Source organism: Vanessa atalanta, chromosome 5, assembly GCF_905147765.1.
Source record: "Vanessa atalanta chromosome 5, ilVanAtal1.2, whole genome shotgun sequence".
In the NCBI taxonomy this organism is placed as follows: Eukaryota; Metazoa; Arthropoda; class Insecta; order Lepidoptera; family Nymphalidae; genus Vanessa; species Vanessa atalanta.
In genome coordinates this window covers 5,902,718-5,919,917 of record NC_061875.1, presented here as the reverse complement: position 1 = coordinate 5,919,917, position 17,200 = coordinate 5,902,718, and the positions used below count along the sequence as shown (strand labels likewise).

General features: G+C 30.3%; 3 protein-coding genes across 5 annotated transcripts; 2 read left to right on the top strand and 1 right to left on the bottom strand.

Moving 5' to 3' along the window:
• The first annotated feature begins 90 nt into the window (after positions 1-90).
• On the top strand, positions 91-7,928 carry LOC125064012 (choline transporter-like 1). Of its 3 annotated transcripts, none has more exons than XM_047670777.1 (12): positions 91-358; positions 450-987; positions 1,096-1,268; positions 1,418-1,477; positions 1,558-1,725; positions 1,807-1,933; positions 2,043-2,178; positions 2,763-2,903; positions 3,153-3,315; positions 4,263-4,484; positions 5,215-5,392; positions 6,510-7,928. In XM_047670777.1, exons 1-11 carry the CDS (start codon positions 254-256, stop codon positions 5,356-5,358), a joined length of 1,977 nt encoding a protein of 658 aa, XP_047526733.1. In that variant the 5' UTR covers positions 91-253; the 3' UTR covers positions 5,359-5,392; positions 6,510-7,928. The 3 variants fall into 3 exon arrangements, with proteins under 3 accessions (XP_047526733.1, XP_047526732.1, XP_047526731.1); XM_047670776.1 differs by having other exon boundaries at positions 92-358; positions 2,031-2,178; positions 5,215-5,351; XM_047670775.1 differs by having other exon boundaries at positions 92-358; positions 2,031-2,178.
• LOC125064013 (ribosome biogenesis protein BRX1 homolog) lies at positions 7,779-9,708 on the bottom strand. Its single transcript, XM_047670778.1, has 5 exons — positions 9,477-9,708; positions 9,105-9,381; positions 8,675-8,958; positions 8,117-8,354; positions 7,779-8,006 (listed from the first exon to the last, which is right to left on the bottom strand). Exons 1-5 carry the CDS (start codon positions 9,597-9,599, stop codon positions 7,810-7,812), a joined length of 1,119 nt encoding a protein of 372 aa, XP_047526734.1. The 5' UTR covers positions 9,600-9,708; the 3' UTR covers positions 7,779-7,809.
• A 1,178-nt stretch (positions 9,709-10,886) lies between these two features.
• LOC125064264 (D-2-hydroxyglutarate dehydrogenase, mitochondrial) lies at positions 10,887-17,138 on the top strand. The gene is made up of 9 exons (XM_047671216.1): positions 10,887-11,115; positions 11,499-11,646; positions 12,048-12,245; positions 12,783-12,976; positions 13,395-13,563; positions 13,940-14,069; positions 14,958-15,114; positions 15,766-15,928; positions 16,746-17,138. The coding sequence occupies exons 1-9, from the start codon at positions 11,017-11,019 to the stop codon at positions 17,018-17,020; spliced, it is 1,533 nt and encodes a 510-aa protein (XP_047527172.1). The 5' UTR covers positions 10,887-11,016; the 3' UTR covers positions 17,021-17,138.
• The last annotated feature ends 62 nt before the right edge of the window (positions 17,139-17,200 follow it).

Here is a 17,200-nt window from a genome sequence, read left to right as displayed (position 1 = left end):
GAATTATGCAAAACATAATTATTTATCTATGGTCTACTACTACTTGTTATGGTTAACTTTAATAAATTGTTTATGTTTTCGTTTTGTTTGGTTTTGCTTGCAATTTTGGTAGGATTGTAGGCGTGGGTACTGGGAGTTTCTGTGTTTAGTAATTCAGTTTTAGTTATTGTGAATTATAACATTGTGTGTGTGTTATAGCAGGGCAAAACATGAAAATCGTTTATATATGAAATAACATTTTAAAATTAAAAAAATGGGCTGTACTCAAAGTGAAATTTCACCTCAAAATGAAACCCCTCGAAAAGGTTGTACCGATATTTTGTGGGTGGTAATTTATGTTATTTTCTGGATATTGATGGTATGTGATATTAAAATTATTTACATTGATTTCCTCTTTATTTCTAATCATAAATAAAATTATTGTTATGTTATTATTATTTTTATTTCAGATAATAATAGCCTCTATATCATTTGTGTATGGAAATCCACAAAGATTAATAAATGGCTATGATTCATTTGGTAATACTTGTGGTGTCAAAACTAACAAAAAGCTAATTGATTACCCATTAGCTGGTATCAGTACTGCTGATAAGAAATATCTTTTTTTCTTAAATATAAAAGATATTCGAAAATCTCTTAAGATATGTGTGAAACAATGCCCAAATAGGAAAATGGAATCTTTCAAAGACATTCAAAACTTTTACAAGGAGACTGGTTCAAATCTTTGTAGTCATGACATAAATCTCGATAATACAACAAGTGCAAAAGAATTGGATAATAGTTTAAAATGGCTATGCCCTACTTTGCCTGTATATGACTCCTTTCCACTACTTAATAGGTGTTTTCCGAAATCAGCGACTGATTTAGGAAAAAAGGTATTCACAGATTTCTATGCTTTGCTTAACAGTTGGGATACTATTGAACAGATGTTATCTGACCTTTATTCTTCTTGGAAGGAAATGATCATTTGTGTTATAGTTGCATTTAGTAAGTAATAAATAGCCTATTGTAATGTTTTTTTTTTCTTTTTATATAAAGTAAATTTATTATATTTTATTATATTGCAATTTTTAATTCAGTATATTTTTTTTTTAGTTTGTTCATTAATAATGGTGTCTATTTTACACTTATTGGCCACTTTGGTATCTTGGATATTTATGATCATAGTGTCAATAGTGAGTGTAGCTGGAACAGCTTTGTTATGGTATACATATTATGAATTAAAAACAAAACAAAAAGATTTTTCTGACACCACTATAGGTTTAGCTGTAAGTATAATATGAATACATAAATGTAAAACATATTTTTTTAAGCAAAAATTAAACTTGTGAAGTAACTGTAGACTGTAGTTTTTATTTATTTATAAATATCATAATATATTATCTGTTTTCTTTTTAATTTTTGTTGATAATTTTAGGAGTCCTTCAAAAATGAAAAGGCCTTTTTATGGTACTCAATCATAGCTACAATAATAACAGTAAGTATTATAATTAGTTAATAACAAATTCAAATATAAATTATTTTGGCTCATTATTAAAATTACTTTGTTTATTTCAGGTAATACTCTTGCTGTTAGTCTGGGTTATGCGGTCACGTGTATCATTTTTGGCAGCATTATTCAAAGAAACAGCTCATTGTTTAGGATCAATTCCTGCATTATTCTTACAGCCCATTATCACATTTTTCTTCCTAATATTATTTTTTACATTTTGGTCTCTTGTTGTGGTAAGATAAAATATATAACAATAAGTTTGTAATAATTGCTTGTATTCAAATAATATATATGTATAATGATTGTGGTTACAGGTTAGCTTAGCAACAGCTAATTATCCAGGCACAAATAATTTCCTTATAAATGGTACACAATCATCAGCGAATGTACAAAATGCTGCAGTTCAAACACAAAATGTGAACAAGAGCGCTAATTGGAAGAGTAAGTTAAAAAAATACTTTGTGTAATTGTTATTATGTATTATCAAAATATGTTATGATGTTTGTGTTTATACTCTACTACTAATGTAATCTCATAGGTTATATTCTAGATGACATACAGTTTGATCCAATGTGGGTAAAGAGCATGTGGTGGATGTGTCTGATTTGTCTCGTTTGGGGAAGTGAGTTTATACTCGGTTGCCAACAGATGACAATTGCAGGTGCTGTTTCACATTGGTACTTTAGGTAATGTATAAATTATTGTGTTGTATTTATTAAGAAATGAAGATGATATTGTTCACTGTCATGCCCCCAAAATATATTATAGTATATTATATAGTGAAAGTTTATTAATATTAAGACTTATATAAAATGCTACACTCAGAAATAACAAAAAAATTATATTATTATGGGTGTGACTGAATTTGAACTTTATAAATTAATTAATTACTGTCGCTAATTAATACTCTAGTGAAATAACATTCGTGACGAAATTCAATTAAAACTACTTTTAATTATCATGACCCAAATAATTATCATGGCCGTCAAAAATAAGAATTTAATATATATTTGTGGTCTCTTTGGCTTGTATCTAGCTTATAAGGCCGCTGATCTCGAAGTCCTTTGTTCTGAAACTTTTCAGGAAGTTGGCAGTGTTATTACTTCCATGCCAGGGAAAGTATGAAAATACCGTTGCTCTTTGTTTTGAACTCTTTGCGGTCGTCTTGCCTTAGCCGTTCATATTTCATCATATTTTTAATAATTGAACTCTATCAATAAGTATTTATAATATATATATATTTTTCTTAAATAGAAATCTTTTCTTTCAGAGGCCCAAATGCTCATCCATCACCAGTTTTATATTCGATTGGAAAACTTCTAAAGTATCACCTGGGATCCGTAGCTAAGGGATCATTCTTAATTACACTTTTCAAAGTTCCCCGGCTTATTCTAACTTTTTTACATGCTAAGTAAGTGTAATTTCCGGTAATGTTCGATAACAGATTGCCTAGTTTTTTATTATATATATTAACAGAATAAAAAAATTGCAATAGAACCAAAAAATCGTACAACTCAACTATATTATATTATGAAAGTCAATAAAGAGTCGGGTCTTTATTATGCAGCCAAAAATATCGAAAGTAAAAAAGAAAAGTTATTACTGTAATTTTTTTATGCGCAACTCTCTTAATCTAACTATTTTTTTTAAAAAAATATAGGTTATCGGCAAGAGCTGAAAAGGGTTCAGACTGCGCCAAATGCGGCTTGAAATGTGGTATTTGCTGTTTCTATTGTTTGGAAAAGTTTATTCGATATCTGAACCATAATGCATACACTATCATTACCATCGAGAGGTGCAATTTTTGTAAAGCTGCGGCAAAGGTAATATATCTTTTTTTAATACTCCAATAGAAATCCTAAAATAAACATTAAACGCCTTAAACGTTAGTAGAGAGATGTTATGTAATATACAACTTTTCTTAATAATAAATCTTATTACAGATTAAAGATTTTTTCAAATCGTTCTGGAAACTTATGAGTGTCCAAAAAAATATTCATCAGCCTTATTTAAAATATTTTAGATAAATTCAACGACGATTTTACATGGTTTTGTTTTATCCTCACTTCTGAGACTGTGATTCAGTTTTATAAATAGCAAATAATAATACCTACATACATAATGTAGGTTGGTAGTATGTAATTCTCTATTAGGTAATCTCTGTAAATGGAAATGTGGTCACGGTGACTGTTATATGAATCAGCATTACAGTTAGTAGTACAAGTATTTCATTCTTAGAACAATACATACTTTGTGCAACATATTAGATACTGGTTTTTTGTTGAAAATATAAATAATATTGCAATAATATAACATTAAATTTTCTACATATATTTATTTTATTATAGTAGTGCTGTTATTGTATGTAGGTATTATACAGCCAAGGATTGTATTAATTAATAATAATAATTGGGTAGAATGGATTATTTATTTTTAAAATTTAAAAATAATATATCAGCCACTTGCATTTTAAAATAGTAATTTCTGACTACTTCTAAAATATTGGCACATAGTACCAAATAACAAAAATTTAATTTCCACATTTTGTAAGGTATAAAAAGAATGTTTGTATGTTTTGGCCTCTATGCTATGCAATTGTTGCGTTGGATCTAATTGTAATATAATGTTGGTGAATTGTTCAAAAAAATTTCTTTGTCGGTTTGCCTGTCCTTAATATAAAGATCCTTAATATATACTCATGCAAAATGGGGTTGGGTAAATTTTTTACATATATAATTATAGTTTTAATGTGAGTAAAAAATAATTCCAGGCTTTTAGCACTATAGTAAACAACGCGTTACAAGTGGCGACAATCAACAGTGTGGGAGACTTCATTCTGTTCCTGGGCAAGTGCATCGTCACCGCGGTCACCGGGATCATCGGCCTGCTGCTGTTGAAGCGAAACACCGATTTACATTTCTACGCAGTTCCTACGCTCGTCATATGCATATACTCATTCTTTATCGCTCACTGTATACTTTCTTTATATGAGGTACGTAAAAGTAAAAGAAAATAATTTTAAAAGGAAATTAACAGAATTTAAACATCCTACTGCTGGGCTAAGGCTCCTGTAATCTTTTTTTAAAGATAAGATTTTATAGTTTAGTCCAATTCGAGTTGGTTTGGGTTAGTAGACATGACAGAAAGTTTTTATCTGACAAATGTAGATGTTCTCACGATGTTTTCTTACACCAAATTCAGTGATAATCAGGCAATCTTCGCGATTGAATTGAATCTTCAAGATTCGCGTGCTCTAACCCCTTTCCCATGTGATAGATATGTAGTTTTATTCATTTATTAGCTGCTCTACGTGGGTCGGTCCGCATTACAACAGTGCTATCAGTGTAAGAATCACTATAACTATATGTAAGCTGTTTTGATGCGTGTATCATTTAAATGTTATAATTATAATGTAAATTTAATCTTTTTCCTCGATTGCTAAGTGCAATTCGCATTCAATTGTTTCTTGAATAAAGTAACAGATCTTAAACCATTCAAGACCCATATTTAGGCTCTATTATTATTCGTAAAGAAAGTGACCGTAATCCATAAAAGCAGTGTGTATTCAAAACGGTGATAGCAGATAGTTCGTAGCTTGGTAGTCTAAGGGAATTAGGAGTATTATGAAGAGCAATCGAAAACGCAAAATATTCCTGGAAATGGGGTTGTTAATCACGCAACCCTAATGAATAGAATGACTAATCAAATGATGAATGTAACAGATGGTAGTGGACTGCCTGTTCCTCTGCGTGTGCGAGGACCGGAACATGAACAGTGCTGACGGGCGATGGAAGAACTCGCGCCTCGCAGAGCTGGGCACCGTCGGCGACGGAGCCGAGACACAGGACTTGCAAGAGAAGTACTGATTCTTGCTAGTGCATGCACCTGACTTGTATTGTGGTAAGGGATGCTTTTGGCTTTGTAAAATTCTTCAGTTTCATTCCTTGTAGGTGATTGGACTGTCAAACAGTTCTCTTAAGGCGGGTCTAGATTTGTGTAATATAATGTATCGTGAAATGTACGAACATGTGTACTACGATCTACACAGTAACGCACGCACCGATCTTTTATTGTGTTGATAAAAAAGGTTTTTCGTTATTAAATTATAAATTAAAAAAAATAAAAACAGGAACAGCAATCTCGACTCTTCTTTTCGGCACAGCAGTTCAAAACAATTGAGTGGAACGGCCCGGAATACAAGATACGTGATACATATTGAGATCGTTACATTTAAATATAACACGTTACACAAATCTAAACACGCCACTATAGCGTACGGACACTGTGTCCAGACTGCAAAGACTGGACTGGAGTCTGCGGGAATCTGTTAATGTACGCTTGGATATATATGAAGGAAACTATTAGATACCCCTTGTAACTCATGATTTGCAATAAAGGTGTTTTTAATGATTAGTGCATGTCATGTTCTGACTGATGACCATTTGTGTATTTAGACTTAGCAAAATAACTACTTAAAAGAATTCAATAATTAATGTTTTAAATGGGAGAGCTTGCTTCTTGGTTTGGGGTAATTTGTAAAGTAATGCAACATTCTGTAGAGCAGTTTCCTATCAAAACGGGAAATGGTATATTGTTTTCATAAATATTACGCTGCATGTTTCTTTATATACAATCAGTTGAATGACTTAATATAGATAATTAACAACGAAAATTTCGGGCATGATTTTACTTGAAAAAAATTGGTTTTTAATGTTTTTCGTGAAATGTAAATATGACCAATATTTAAATGTCCAATTCCTATTTTAAAAATATGATATATTTAAATAATCCGAAAAATAATGCAAGTAATGGCAAGTTGATATCAAATTTTATTTATTAAATGAATAAATTATAGTTACACTATGTAGCTGTTTATATTTAAAAAAGTGTTAACATCACTTGCAATTATATACATATTTTTAATTGAATAGCTGCCAAGAATTTTATATTTGTCTATAAAATATGTATAAAAGAGTTTTATTTTATTAATACAATGGAAATTTATATTTTGTTTCAGATAATCGAGTTTGTTATATGAAGCATTCAAAATTTCTAAATTGCATTACCAATTTAAATTATTTTCATAGTATTATTTAGGTACAGCTGCATTTTGACACATTTTTAAATTATATTTATTATAACTGATAGGTGTTCTAGGATCTAAGGCAATGTTTGTACTAGAATAGAAATCGATATTTGAATATTTATTACTAAAATTTAATATTGCTAAATATTCAATTGACATAATCTCAAAAATTGTGATTTTACTTTTTTTATAATTTTATACATTATTATTTAAAAAAGATAGACATTTTTTAATACGTAATAAGTACAAGTTATGAAGTAATCAATAGAGAACTCATTTTGTATTTAGAGATTCTCAAATGCCATTCCATTAAGGTTTATATTAAAGAAACATACTCATTGCACAAGTTGCATGTTTTATATATTTCTAGGACACCCAATTTGGTGCTGTGTATCCTATCGTGGCTTATAATTTCATAAATAAGCATAAATTGTTCATATTGTTAAATGAATACATATAGTTTATCAAAATCACGAGTCCTCTTAGAACAAGGATTTTTTAATTATCCTTTATTATTTGGATAATGATTAATCATTTCGACTTTGATTGGAATCTCATTAATACTAAGGGATATCAATTACAGTAAGAGACAAAATAATATTTAGTTTTCTACAAAATCATATTTTTATAATGACATAAATACAATGCCGTCCCCTTCTAAGTAAACTAAGCATAATCAATGTATTTAAAAACTTGGTTTGTAAGTTTTAACAATTTTGATTAATTTTAATTGTAACAGGCAGTTTTTGCCATAGAATGTAACTTTACATATTTCTTTTGAGCTCATATTTTTTTAGATTTAGGTTAGATTATATATTTTTATAGAACTGTTTTCTATTCTTTTTGACATTTAAATATAAGAATATTATGAATTTGTTTTATAAAAAACGAACCTGAGTACATAATTCTCAAATCAATTATTTAGGAATCATAATATAAATTATATTTAACTTGAAATTGTTATATAGTTTTCATGTAATTCTACCTCACAAAATCACTTCCATTATTTACAAAGAGAATATTATTTGGAGTTGATATGTTTAGACTTGCTTCTAAAAATATGTCATAATTAAATTATATTAAAAAAAAGTGTTCTATGACAATATTTAAGTGATGGTAAAATGTTTTCCTGCTTCTGTTAAACATTTATTTAACTTGGAATTGTTTAAACATGCTTTGGTATAAATAAAGACAAGTGTGAAATTATTAATATGATTTTTATTGTTTCAAATCATTTCTTTATAACCTTCTTCTTGATGAACTTTTTTCTTTTCTTTATTTGATCTGATATTGCCTTACTCTTTGCTTTGAGTTGTTTACGTCTTATGGTTTTATCTGGTCTGCTTATCCTCATACTAAAACCTGTTTTCATTGGTGTTTCATTTTCACTCTCATCAGCCACTGAGTCATTTTCTTGTTTAATTTCCTCTGGAAATAAAAATATTTTTTAATTTTTATTAACATTTAAACAGTTGAATAAGAATCAATAAAAAAGTCTAAACAATGTTAGTCAAAATAAAATCAATCTAATGATATACCTTCCATGAGAGCATCTTCAGCTTTCTTAATGGGATCACCTTTGAAGAAATCGGCTCCTTCTATGTCGGGATAACCTGTTTCTGGTCTAGTAGCTTCGTTCATTACTTTCTTCTCAATTCTTCTTTCATATTTGTTAGCAGCCTTTCTATTATATGCTTGCCTCAGCTTAGCGGGACTTACATACTTAGCATTTTCCCATAAAGTAGCTCCTCCAAATGATCCCGAAAATATTTTTACCTGATTAATGAATAGAATTTTATATTTTTTAATTGCTGTTATTATATAAAGAAAGAAAACATATAAACTTAATAATAATTTATTAATAGCTACATATGCTACATATACATAGTTTTGTTTAAAATGTTCATATATTATAAACAGCCTTATAAATGTACTCTTGTGAGTGACTAAACACTACTATGTTGATTCTTTTGAATGTTAACAATGATTATATAATTTTAGTGATAATAACACAAAGTAATAAAACAGTTTTTAAAGAAACAGCTTCTAAACTCTTTTCATAAGTAAAGCAAGTATGTAATGGTTAAAGTACTTACTGGGTTTAACACAAAGCGTGGACCTATTTCAGCTAGAGCTCCATCTTCAGACAATATTTGGTAATTCCTAAACCAAATTCTATTGTCCAAAATCATAAATGTATATACATGATCAAAGAATGGTTGACTTTTAGGGTGATGTTTTGGAACTCCAAATATTTGAATGAGTAATTCTTTCAAAAGACTATAATGAGGATCTTTTGTGAACTGTGGATCAAATGATAAAAGAGGCCTAGAACCTTTTAAGCAGTTACCAGTCATCTTTAATTCACCCATTGTGTAGACTAAAAAATAAAATGTATAGATTAGTTACCAAGAGTTTACCCAAAATATTGAGTTTTTAAGTCTATATTTTTTCATTTATAAATAGTCAAATTTAAAATTATTAATATACAATTTATTCAAATGAAGTAATAACAATAATACTCACTATTTTCGACTAAAAATTTAGCACTGGGTCCATTAGGTATATTTGCAAGCCATAGATACAAGTCTCTCATTTTTCTACCTTCGAATAGGATACATTTATTGCAGTTTTTCATTTCACTGATTTCATTCACGACGTACAAATTTTTGCTTCTTTCCATTTTAGACTCACTTTTATGATGTGGCATTATTTTTTTTAAATCCTCCATCAAATGCCGATGGCGATGGTTAATACCGCGTGCGGCAAAGACAAGTACCCTTTGTCTGTTGATCCATTTTACCTATAAAACGTAGATTTTAAATATTAACTACAAAGGTACAAAACAGTACAATAAGGAAACAAAACAATTTATTAAAAATACTCTAAAAGTATTACCTGTTTAGGTGTAGGATCATCAGACATACGAACAGGCGGTAATATAACTTCATTTTCTTCTTTATTGATTTCTTTTACTTGCTTATCTTGTTTCTTAGTTTTCTTAGCTTTAACTTTCACCATTTTCAATAATTTAGTACGTATTTAATTACTTTACAAATCGAAAAACCACGTGTTTACCACATAAACAATTAACTTATAAATTTGACAACTGACGAGTGAAAAGTGACATTTCATAGGCAGTGTTTCCACCTTGGTTCTTGAAAAGTTGGGCGAAAAATGTAATTGTTTTTAACGGCGGAATTTAGTTCTGTGCTTGTAGTTGCATTTAGATATATGTTGTCCCATATCAAATTAATAATGCAACAAATTAATTCAAAATGTGTTTTAAAATACGAAATAATTGTAAATCGGGATCTTCGAAAATCGTATTTGCTGAAGCTGCCTTGCCATATCTATTTTTCTATCTTGCTGTCAGTGCTCAGTGCTACCACCTGGCCTATAACCTGCAACAAAGGGATAAATCGAGATAGGTTTTTGAACGTTGCCCCATAAAAAGGAAGTAGAAAGAAGTAGAATAGGGCTGCCATAATAAAACGTGTGACTGTCAAATCTATGATACAAGGCTTGCATTCTGCATTGTTCTATAACTTGATAAGCGAGGTGCAGTTTTGTATCGCTTAATGAAAAGGGCTCTTTATAATAGGGCTAGTATGGGATGTCTTTTTGAAATTGGTTGTACTAATTAAGTCGCATTCATAATTTTGCTGCTTAAGCAACATGTACATTTTAGTTTTGTAAAGGTTATTTTTATAATTTTTTGTTGTTCCTTTTACCTATACCTATATAATATTTTATTCAAACACCCATTCTTAATTTGTCAAAATGCTATTTACGTAATTATAAAATGAGGATCAATATTTAATAAATCTAAACTTCAGTTACTTGTTTACCCGGAATTTTATTAAAGCTTTAGGAGTATATTACCAAAAATCCTTTTCTTTATTGAAAGGTTGTATTTTACTAATAAACATTAAACAATTTATAATTATTGTTATATTTTTTATTTTCGACTTTTGCGAGAATAAATTGGTACAATGAGTAGGTAATATGAAGGTTGAAGGTTTCATTCGTAATTTTACATTACAAATTTTATTAACAAATTTTATTTTCCTGTTATACGTTCACCATATTCGAAATGAGTATTAGAATTTATTTATTCATATTTGAATAAAGAAATAAATATCATGAAGTATTAGACAAATAGATACTATTACAAATATGTAGTTGACGTTTTTCAAGCACTAATTTGCATATTTTAAGAAACATTGATACACAGCAGCACATTAGACATCATTATTTTGTATTTTAATACTTATACGTCAATGTATCTAAATGCGTAATGCGTTATGCGAGTTGTGACTTATAATTTAGTAGATAAGCAAACGCAGATGTGAATGCTTGCGCAATAGTGTTGTGAAAATATCTACGGATTAAAATTAAATTTCGCGTATGCCGATTACCGAAATAATCTTTAACAATGATAAAATCGATAGCAACTCTTATTTCAAATTTAAATAAGACTAATATTATATCTCAAGCAAAATACACAACAAGTGTCCTTCCACAATTTTCATCAGTAAGTGAGCTATACAATATTATTTATCGATTGTCATTTATTTAATGACAACTTAAAAATGTATTACACGTTATATCTTTACGATGACAAAATGTAGCAAATATTATCTTCTTAATAAATGGTTTTTGTTTATAAATAATGTAACAATTATAAATAAAACGCCTAATATGATAGGTATATATTAGTTAAAATAATATACATATTTTTGGGCGATCGGCATACATAATTTTAATTACCATTTATGAAGGTTAACGTTGTTTGTATCATGTTATATTGCTGATGAAAGTTATTAAATTTAGAATATAAAACATTAGCCATATGTGTGGATTATATATGGACTGATAACAAGATACACACAAGTTTATATGCAAATTGATTTGTAGGAAAAATATGCAGTGAAAAGGAAAAAGTTTGGCGTTTTAAAATCAGCAGATGTTGAATATTTCAAATCTGTTTTAAGTGAAGATCGGGTATTGACCGATGAATCAGATGTTCTCCCTTTTAATATCGATTGGATTAAAAATTGTAGAGGTTTGTATTTACATTTAAAAACATTTTTATTAACATATACTCAAAGTAAATAATACTAGATGGGTACTCTAACTTGAAATTAACTCTAACTTAAGTTTGATTACAAGAGATCCCTTTTTGGGATAAATCCCCCTTTGTACACGTACGTTAAATTTAAAATAACATTAAATATATTTTTTATAAAAAGTTTTAGTATTATGTCGTTTTAAATGTATATAATAAACAATCAAATAATAATAATGTTACGTAAATTGTTATCATTCGATATTGATTATATTTAACGCACTCAGCCATTAAACATAAATTGAGATAGCAGTCTAGGTATAAGTACTTGAAAGATAATGTATACTTAATTTTATTTGCATGAAGTCATGAAAAATATACCGTATTTTTTTGCACAGGGCAATCAAAAATTGTTTTAAAACCAAAAACAACAGATGAAGTTTCTCAGATCCTTTCGTACTGCAACAAAAATCGTTTAGCAGTATGCCCTCAAGGCGGAAACACCGGACTAGTCGGAGGTTCAGTTCCAGTTTTCGATGAAATTGTCATAAATCTTGTACATATGAACAAAATTATCAGCTTAGACGACATATCAGGTAATTTGAATAATAACTATATCTTGTGTACCAAACTTAACCTTTCATAAATCCACGTATCTAACAACAAAAGAATTTCGCCAAGAACTTATTTCAAAGCTGCCATGCTTTACGCGGTATTTAAATAAAATGATTAATTTGTTATCTCTAAAATCTAAGAATATTTATAGGTAGAATTATTTGTATGTTCTGAGGCAAGATTTTTAAGAAAAAGTGTGCCGTAGTTCAGAACAGCATTAATAAGAATAAGAACAGTTTTCAACATGGTAACTATAACTATTCATCAAAATAACAAACTTCAGATTAATCGTAACTGAGGGCTAATTCTTCTTATTTATATACGATACGGTTGCGATACGATTCCTATTATATTTCGATCTAACTTCGATCGAATCACAACTATAGCCTATTTCCAATGGAAGTAGGAAAAAAGATAAACAAACCTCCAAGTACCTCCAGTAGTTTTGACTGTGTATTCATAAGATTAGGTAAATAATGGCTTATTAAAAATTTGTAAAAGTATATATATTTTAACAGGTGCCTTAGTATGTGAAGCGGGATGTATTTTAGAAAACTTAGATAACTATGTACGTGATCACAACCTTATTATGCCGTTGGACCTCGGCGCTAAAGGCTCGTGTCATATAGGTGGAAACATCAGCACCAATGCGGGAGGCCTCAGACTACTCAGATATGGCAATCTGCACGGTTCGGTTTTAGGGATCGAGGCTGTGAGTTTTATCTGACTATACCTATTAATCTATATTATCGTTGTAATGATTTTTGGGCATTTTCTCATGGGCAAACTTATTGTATGTAGGCATGTTTATGTGTATATATGTAATAAGACTAGATTTCCGAAGTTGGTACTAATCATTTTACAAAATTACTTACTTGAATTTTGAGATTCAATACAAAATATGTATTGACACCAGACAAACGCTGACTGTCTGCAAATGAAATTACTTAAAATTTTCGTTATTAGATGCATCTCAATAAAAAATAAAATAATAGTTTAATAAATGTGGGTAACTACATCGGAATTAATGTTCCATTACTTTGAAAAACAACCAAAACTAGGGTAAGAAACGGAAAATAAATAAATTTCCTCGTTTTTCGTACTTTAATGTATAAGCCATATTATTGCAGGTGAAAGCAGATGGCACTGTTGTTGATTGTCTCCGAACTCTCAAGAAGGACAACACGGGGTACCACTTAAAACATCTATTCATAGGTTCCGAAGGCACACTGGGAGTAGTTACTAAAGTCGCTATTCATTGCCCCGCCCTACCCAAGGCAGTGTCTCTTGGTTTCTTTGGTAGGCGATTCTGTATAATTAAGCACACAATTATTTTATAGTAAAAGTACTTATAAAAAGAAAGTTTTACACGAGGTTAAGGTTATAAAGGTTTCCCGAACAACATACCTACATTCTAGAGAACGTGCTTAAAATAATCATATAGGTATTTTTAACAAATTCGGCAAACACAAAGATAAAATTTAAAAGAAAATGTTACAAAAAAGCTTATTTATAGAGATTATTTCTTCAGTTTTGATTCAGAATTTGAGAATATTGTGCCTACTAATATATCATCTATAGACTATATCTCATATGTACATCGAAGTACCTAAACGACAAAGATTAGTTTACCTAAATACCTGTATAAAAAATACGTAATTTTAATTATTTGCAGGTGTAGAGAATTTTGAAAATCTTCTTAAGCTATACAAAAGTGCTAAGTCATCGTTGGGAGAAATACTTTCAGCTTTCGAAATGGCGGACAACAAGTCAATTAGTTTAACTGTTGAAAATTGCAAACTTTCGTAAGTATCATGGTGAATTAATATTTGATTGCATACTATTTTATCAGTTTGTTTTGTAAAGTGTTCACGTGATTTCTTATTTCATAATCAATTATGTAACATCCTTATCTGTTTTTGTCTTTCTTACGTATTATTTGTTATGTATTCAACTTACCTATTTGTCTTGGTTTTTTTTTATTTCTTTATATTCTTCGACTAAGAAATATTATTTAAAAGAAAAGCATTTAGCCTAAAAACTTACTCATATAAGTTATATTTGTGTTTTTATTTTAATAAAAACAAAACCGGCAAATAACTCAGTTTGTCTATAAACTTATGTTTTGTGAGTTATGGTCTTATCGGCTAGAGGTTACTTTAAAATAACAGTAGAGTTACTTTCAAACAATAGGATCTTGGTCCTAGAGTTTTTAAGAAAACGATAGGGCGCGAAAGGCGTTATATTTTGGATTAATAAAACGGGTTATGTGGGCATCTTATACACAAAAATCACCACGATAGTCGTCATCCGATCTCACGCTGAGGGATTTTTAAAAAAGGGCATTTACTGTCGTAGTCAGTGTAGTTATGTCATCTAGAAAACATAAAGCTCCCATAAAAAAATGTGTCAATATGTGGTGGTGGCGCGATATCAAATATTTACCAAAAATATCAGTTATATGTAAAAATGTGTTGCAGGCTCATTTATTTTATCAAAATAATAATAACTACATAAGTATGTGTTATTCTTTAACAAAAATGAATTAACGTCAATACATCAGACACTGAGATAAACGTTGCGTTTTAATTAGATAGATTAATTTCATCGAAACAAATGGCAAGAGCTTGCTATATGAAAATACGACTGTTGTCAGAAAAAATCTAATGTGCATTATATTACTTTATGTATAGAAACCCAATAGGTGACTACCCGTTTTATGTGCTGATAGAGACGCACGGCAGTGACGAGACCCACGATAACGAGAAGCTGAATCGGTTTCTCTCCCAAGAAATGGAGAGTGGACTCATATTGGACGGAACTGTCACCTCCGAACCTGCTAAAATTAAGGTATTCATTAGTAAAACGTGTGGTGGTTAGGTGCCATCCACTCATCATAAATTCTATTCTAATAGCAATATTTACTATTTTAGTGTCCGTTTGAATTATGTGTGCCATTGTAACTATAGGCACAAAAGACATAACATCTAATATGTCTCTTGTGCTTCCCAAGGTTGGTGGAGCATTGGTTATATTAGAAATACTTAGTATTTCTTACAATACCAATGGTAGTGCTGACCACTTAGAATTTGAAACTTTGTCAACTTACATGACATAAAAAATACTTCAATTTAAGTCGATTTATAGCTACGCTTGGCTTTGTGCATGTTAGTTAGTTATGATAGCTTTAATCTCATTAACGTATTCGTTGACACGCATTAACCAGTAAAGAAACAGGCACATATCTTATTTACTTAGTTGGTTGGGAAAGCATTGATGATTCGATTAAGTACTTACTTAGACAATATATATGTTTGATATACCTATATATAACTATGGGCGGTGGTGACTCGTAAATATGGATGCACCCATATTTAAATCTATCAGAATTTAGACTAGCAAAGAAGCAATAGACTCTGGTAATAAGAATTATGGTTTATATAACTTCTACACACAATTACAACATCCTCCAATTATTAATTTTAAAATAAATATACTTAGAATATCTGGCACATCCGGGAGAGTATAGCTGGCGCGGGAATGATAAACGGCTACGTTTTTAAATACGACGTGTCGCTGCCGCTACGAAACTACTACGACCTCGTGCTCACGCTGCGGACTCGTGTTGGCGACCGCGCGCGCGTCTACGGATACGGACACGTTGGTACGTAATAACATGCATAATAATAATAAAAAAGATAAATGTGACCTTAGTCGTCAAGAGCTGTTTTTTTGAGCATTGGTTGTCGGACGAGCATATGGGCCACCTGATGGTAAGTGGTCACCACCGCCCATAGACAAAAGCGCTGTAAGAAATATTAACTATCCCTTACATCACCTATGCGCCACCAACCTTGGGAACTAAGATGTTATGTCCCTTGTGCCTGTGATTACACTGGCTCACCCTTCTAACCGGAACAACAATACAGAGTACTGTTATTTGGCGGTAGAATATCTGATGAGTGGGTGGTACATACCCAGACGGGCTTGCACAAAGCCCTACCTTTAATTACCACCTGATTACGGCTTTAAGACTTCGCTCCGGGCACCTTTCATTAAATTCATTTACGTATCGAAGGAAAAAGTAACAACCGCCATTTGCACTGAATTTGGTGTAATTGAAAACATTTATCATGTTTTACTGGAATGTGTTCGGAGGGAGTCACTTAGGCAGGATATTTATCAGCATATTAAAACTACCTTAACTATTGTGCAATGTATAAGTTTTCTGGCATTTCCTGACAGTATGAAGCGAAATTATTGTACTAATTAACGAACAAATGTTTACATTTAAGAAATTAAAATTTTATGTAATCTTTCGTGTATCTAAGTACATGTTACAAATTAAAATATACAGAACTTCTTGAACCGGTTGTCATTTTTAGTGATGAGTCTTTTCCAGAGCGTCTATAATTTCCAAAGTCAACTATTTAAGTTACAGACGTCATCGTTTACATAATATAAATAAATGTTGTTGACAGGCGACGGGAACATTCACATAAACGTGAGTGCGTCGAAATACAGTAAAGAGTTATACGCGATATTGGAACCATTTATCTACGAAGAGGTCGCAAAGGTCGGAGGATCCATTAGTGCCGAACATGGAGTTGGTTTTAGAAAACCACAATTCATACATTACAGCAAAGATAAGACGGCGTTACAGCTCATGAGAGATCTGAAACAATCTATGGATCCCAATGGAATACTCAACCCTTACAAAGTCTTACCAGACTTACCTGATATTGAGAAAGATTGATAGAGATATATACTATTAATTGAATTAAAAAAATCTTATAACATTCAATTTTGGGAGCCTTATTTTATATTTCGAATTGGTAAAGAAATGTTTTCATACAAAACTGGTCATAAAAATTTAAATAAAACTCAAATATATTTAAATGACTTTTATTAAAATATCCATTTATTCTTATAACAT

Coding starts and splice junctions, on each gene's coding strand:
- LOC125064264 (XM_047671216.1), top strand. CDS start 11,017: ATGATAAAATCGATAGCAACTCTTATTTCAAATTTAAATAAGACTAAT. Junction 12,246..12,782: donor CAGCTTAGACGACATATCAG/GTAATTTGAATA, acceptor ATATTTTAACAG/GTGCCTTAGTATGTGAAGCG. Junction 15,115..15,765: donor CCGAACCTGCTAAAATTAAG/GTATTCATTAGT, acceptor AAATATACTTAG/AATATCTGGCACATCCGGGA.
- LOC125064013 (XM_047670778.1), bottom strand. CDS start 9,599: ATGGTGAAAGTTAAAGCTAAGAAAACTAAGAAACAAGATAAGCAAGTA. Junction 9,382..9,476: donor ATGATCCTACACCTAAACAG/GTAATACTTTTA, acceptor TACGTTTTATAG/GTAAAATGGATCAACAGACA. Junction 8,007..8,116: donor TGAAGATGCTCTCATGGAAG/GTATATCATTAG, acceptor TTTTATTTCCAG/AGGAAATTAAACAAGAAAAT.
- LOC125064012 (XM_047670775.1), top strand. CDS start 254: ATGGGCTGTACTCAAAGTGAAATTTCACCTCAAAATGAAACCCCTCGA. Junction 1,934..2,030: donor CAAGAGCGCTAATTGGAAGA/GTAAGTTAAAAA, acceptor GTAATCTCATAG/GTTATATTCTAGATGACATA. Junction 2,904..3,152: donor CTAACTTTTTTACATGCTAA/GTAAGTGTAATT, acceptor AAAAAAATATAG/GTTATCGGCAAGAGCTGAAA.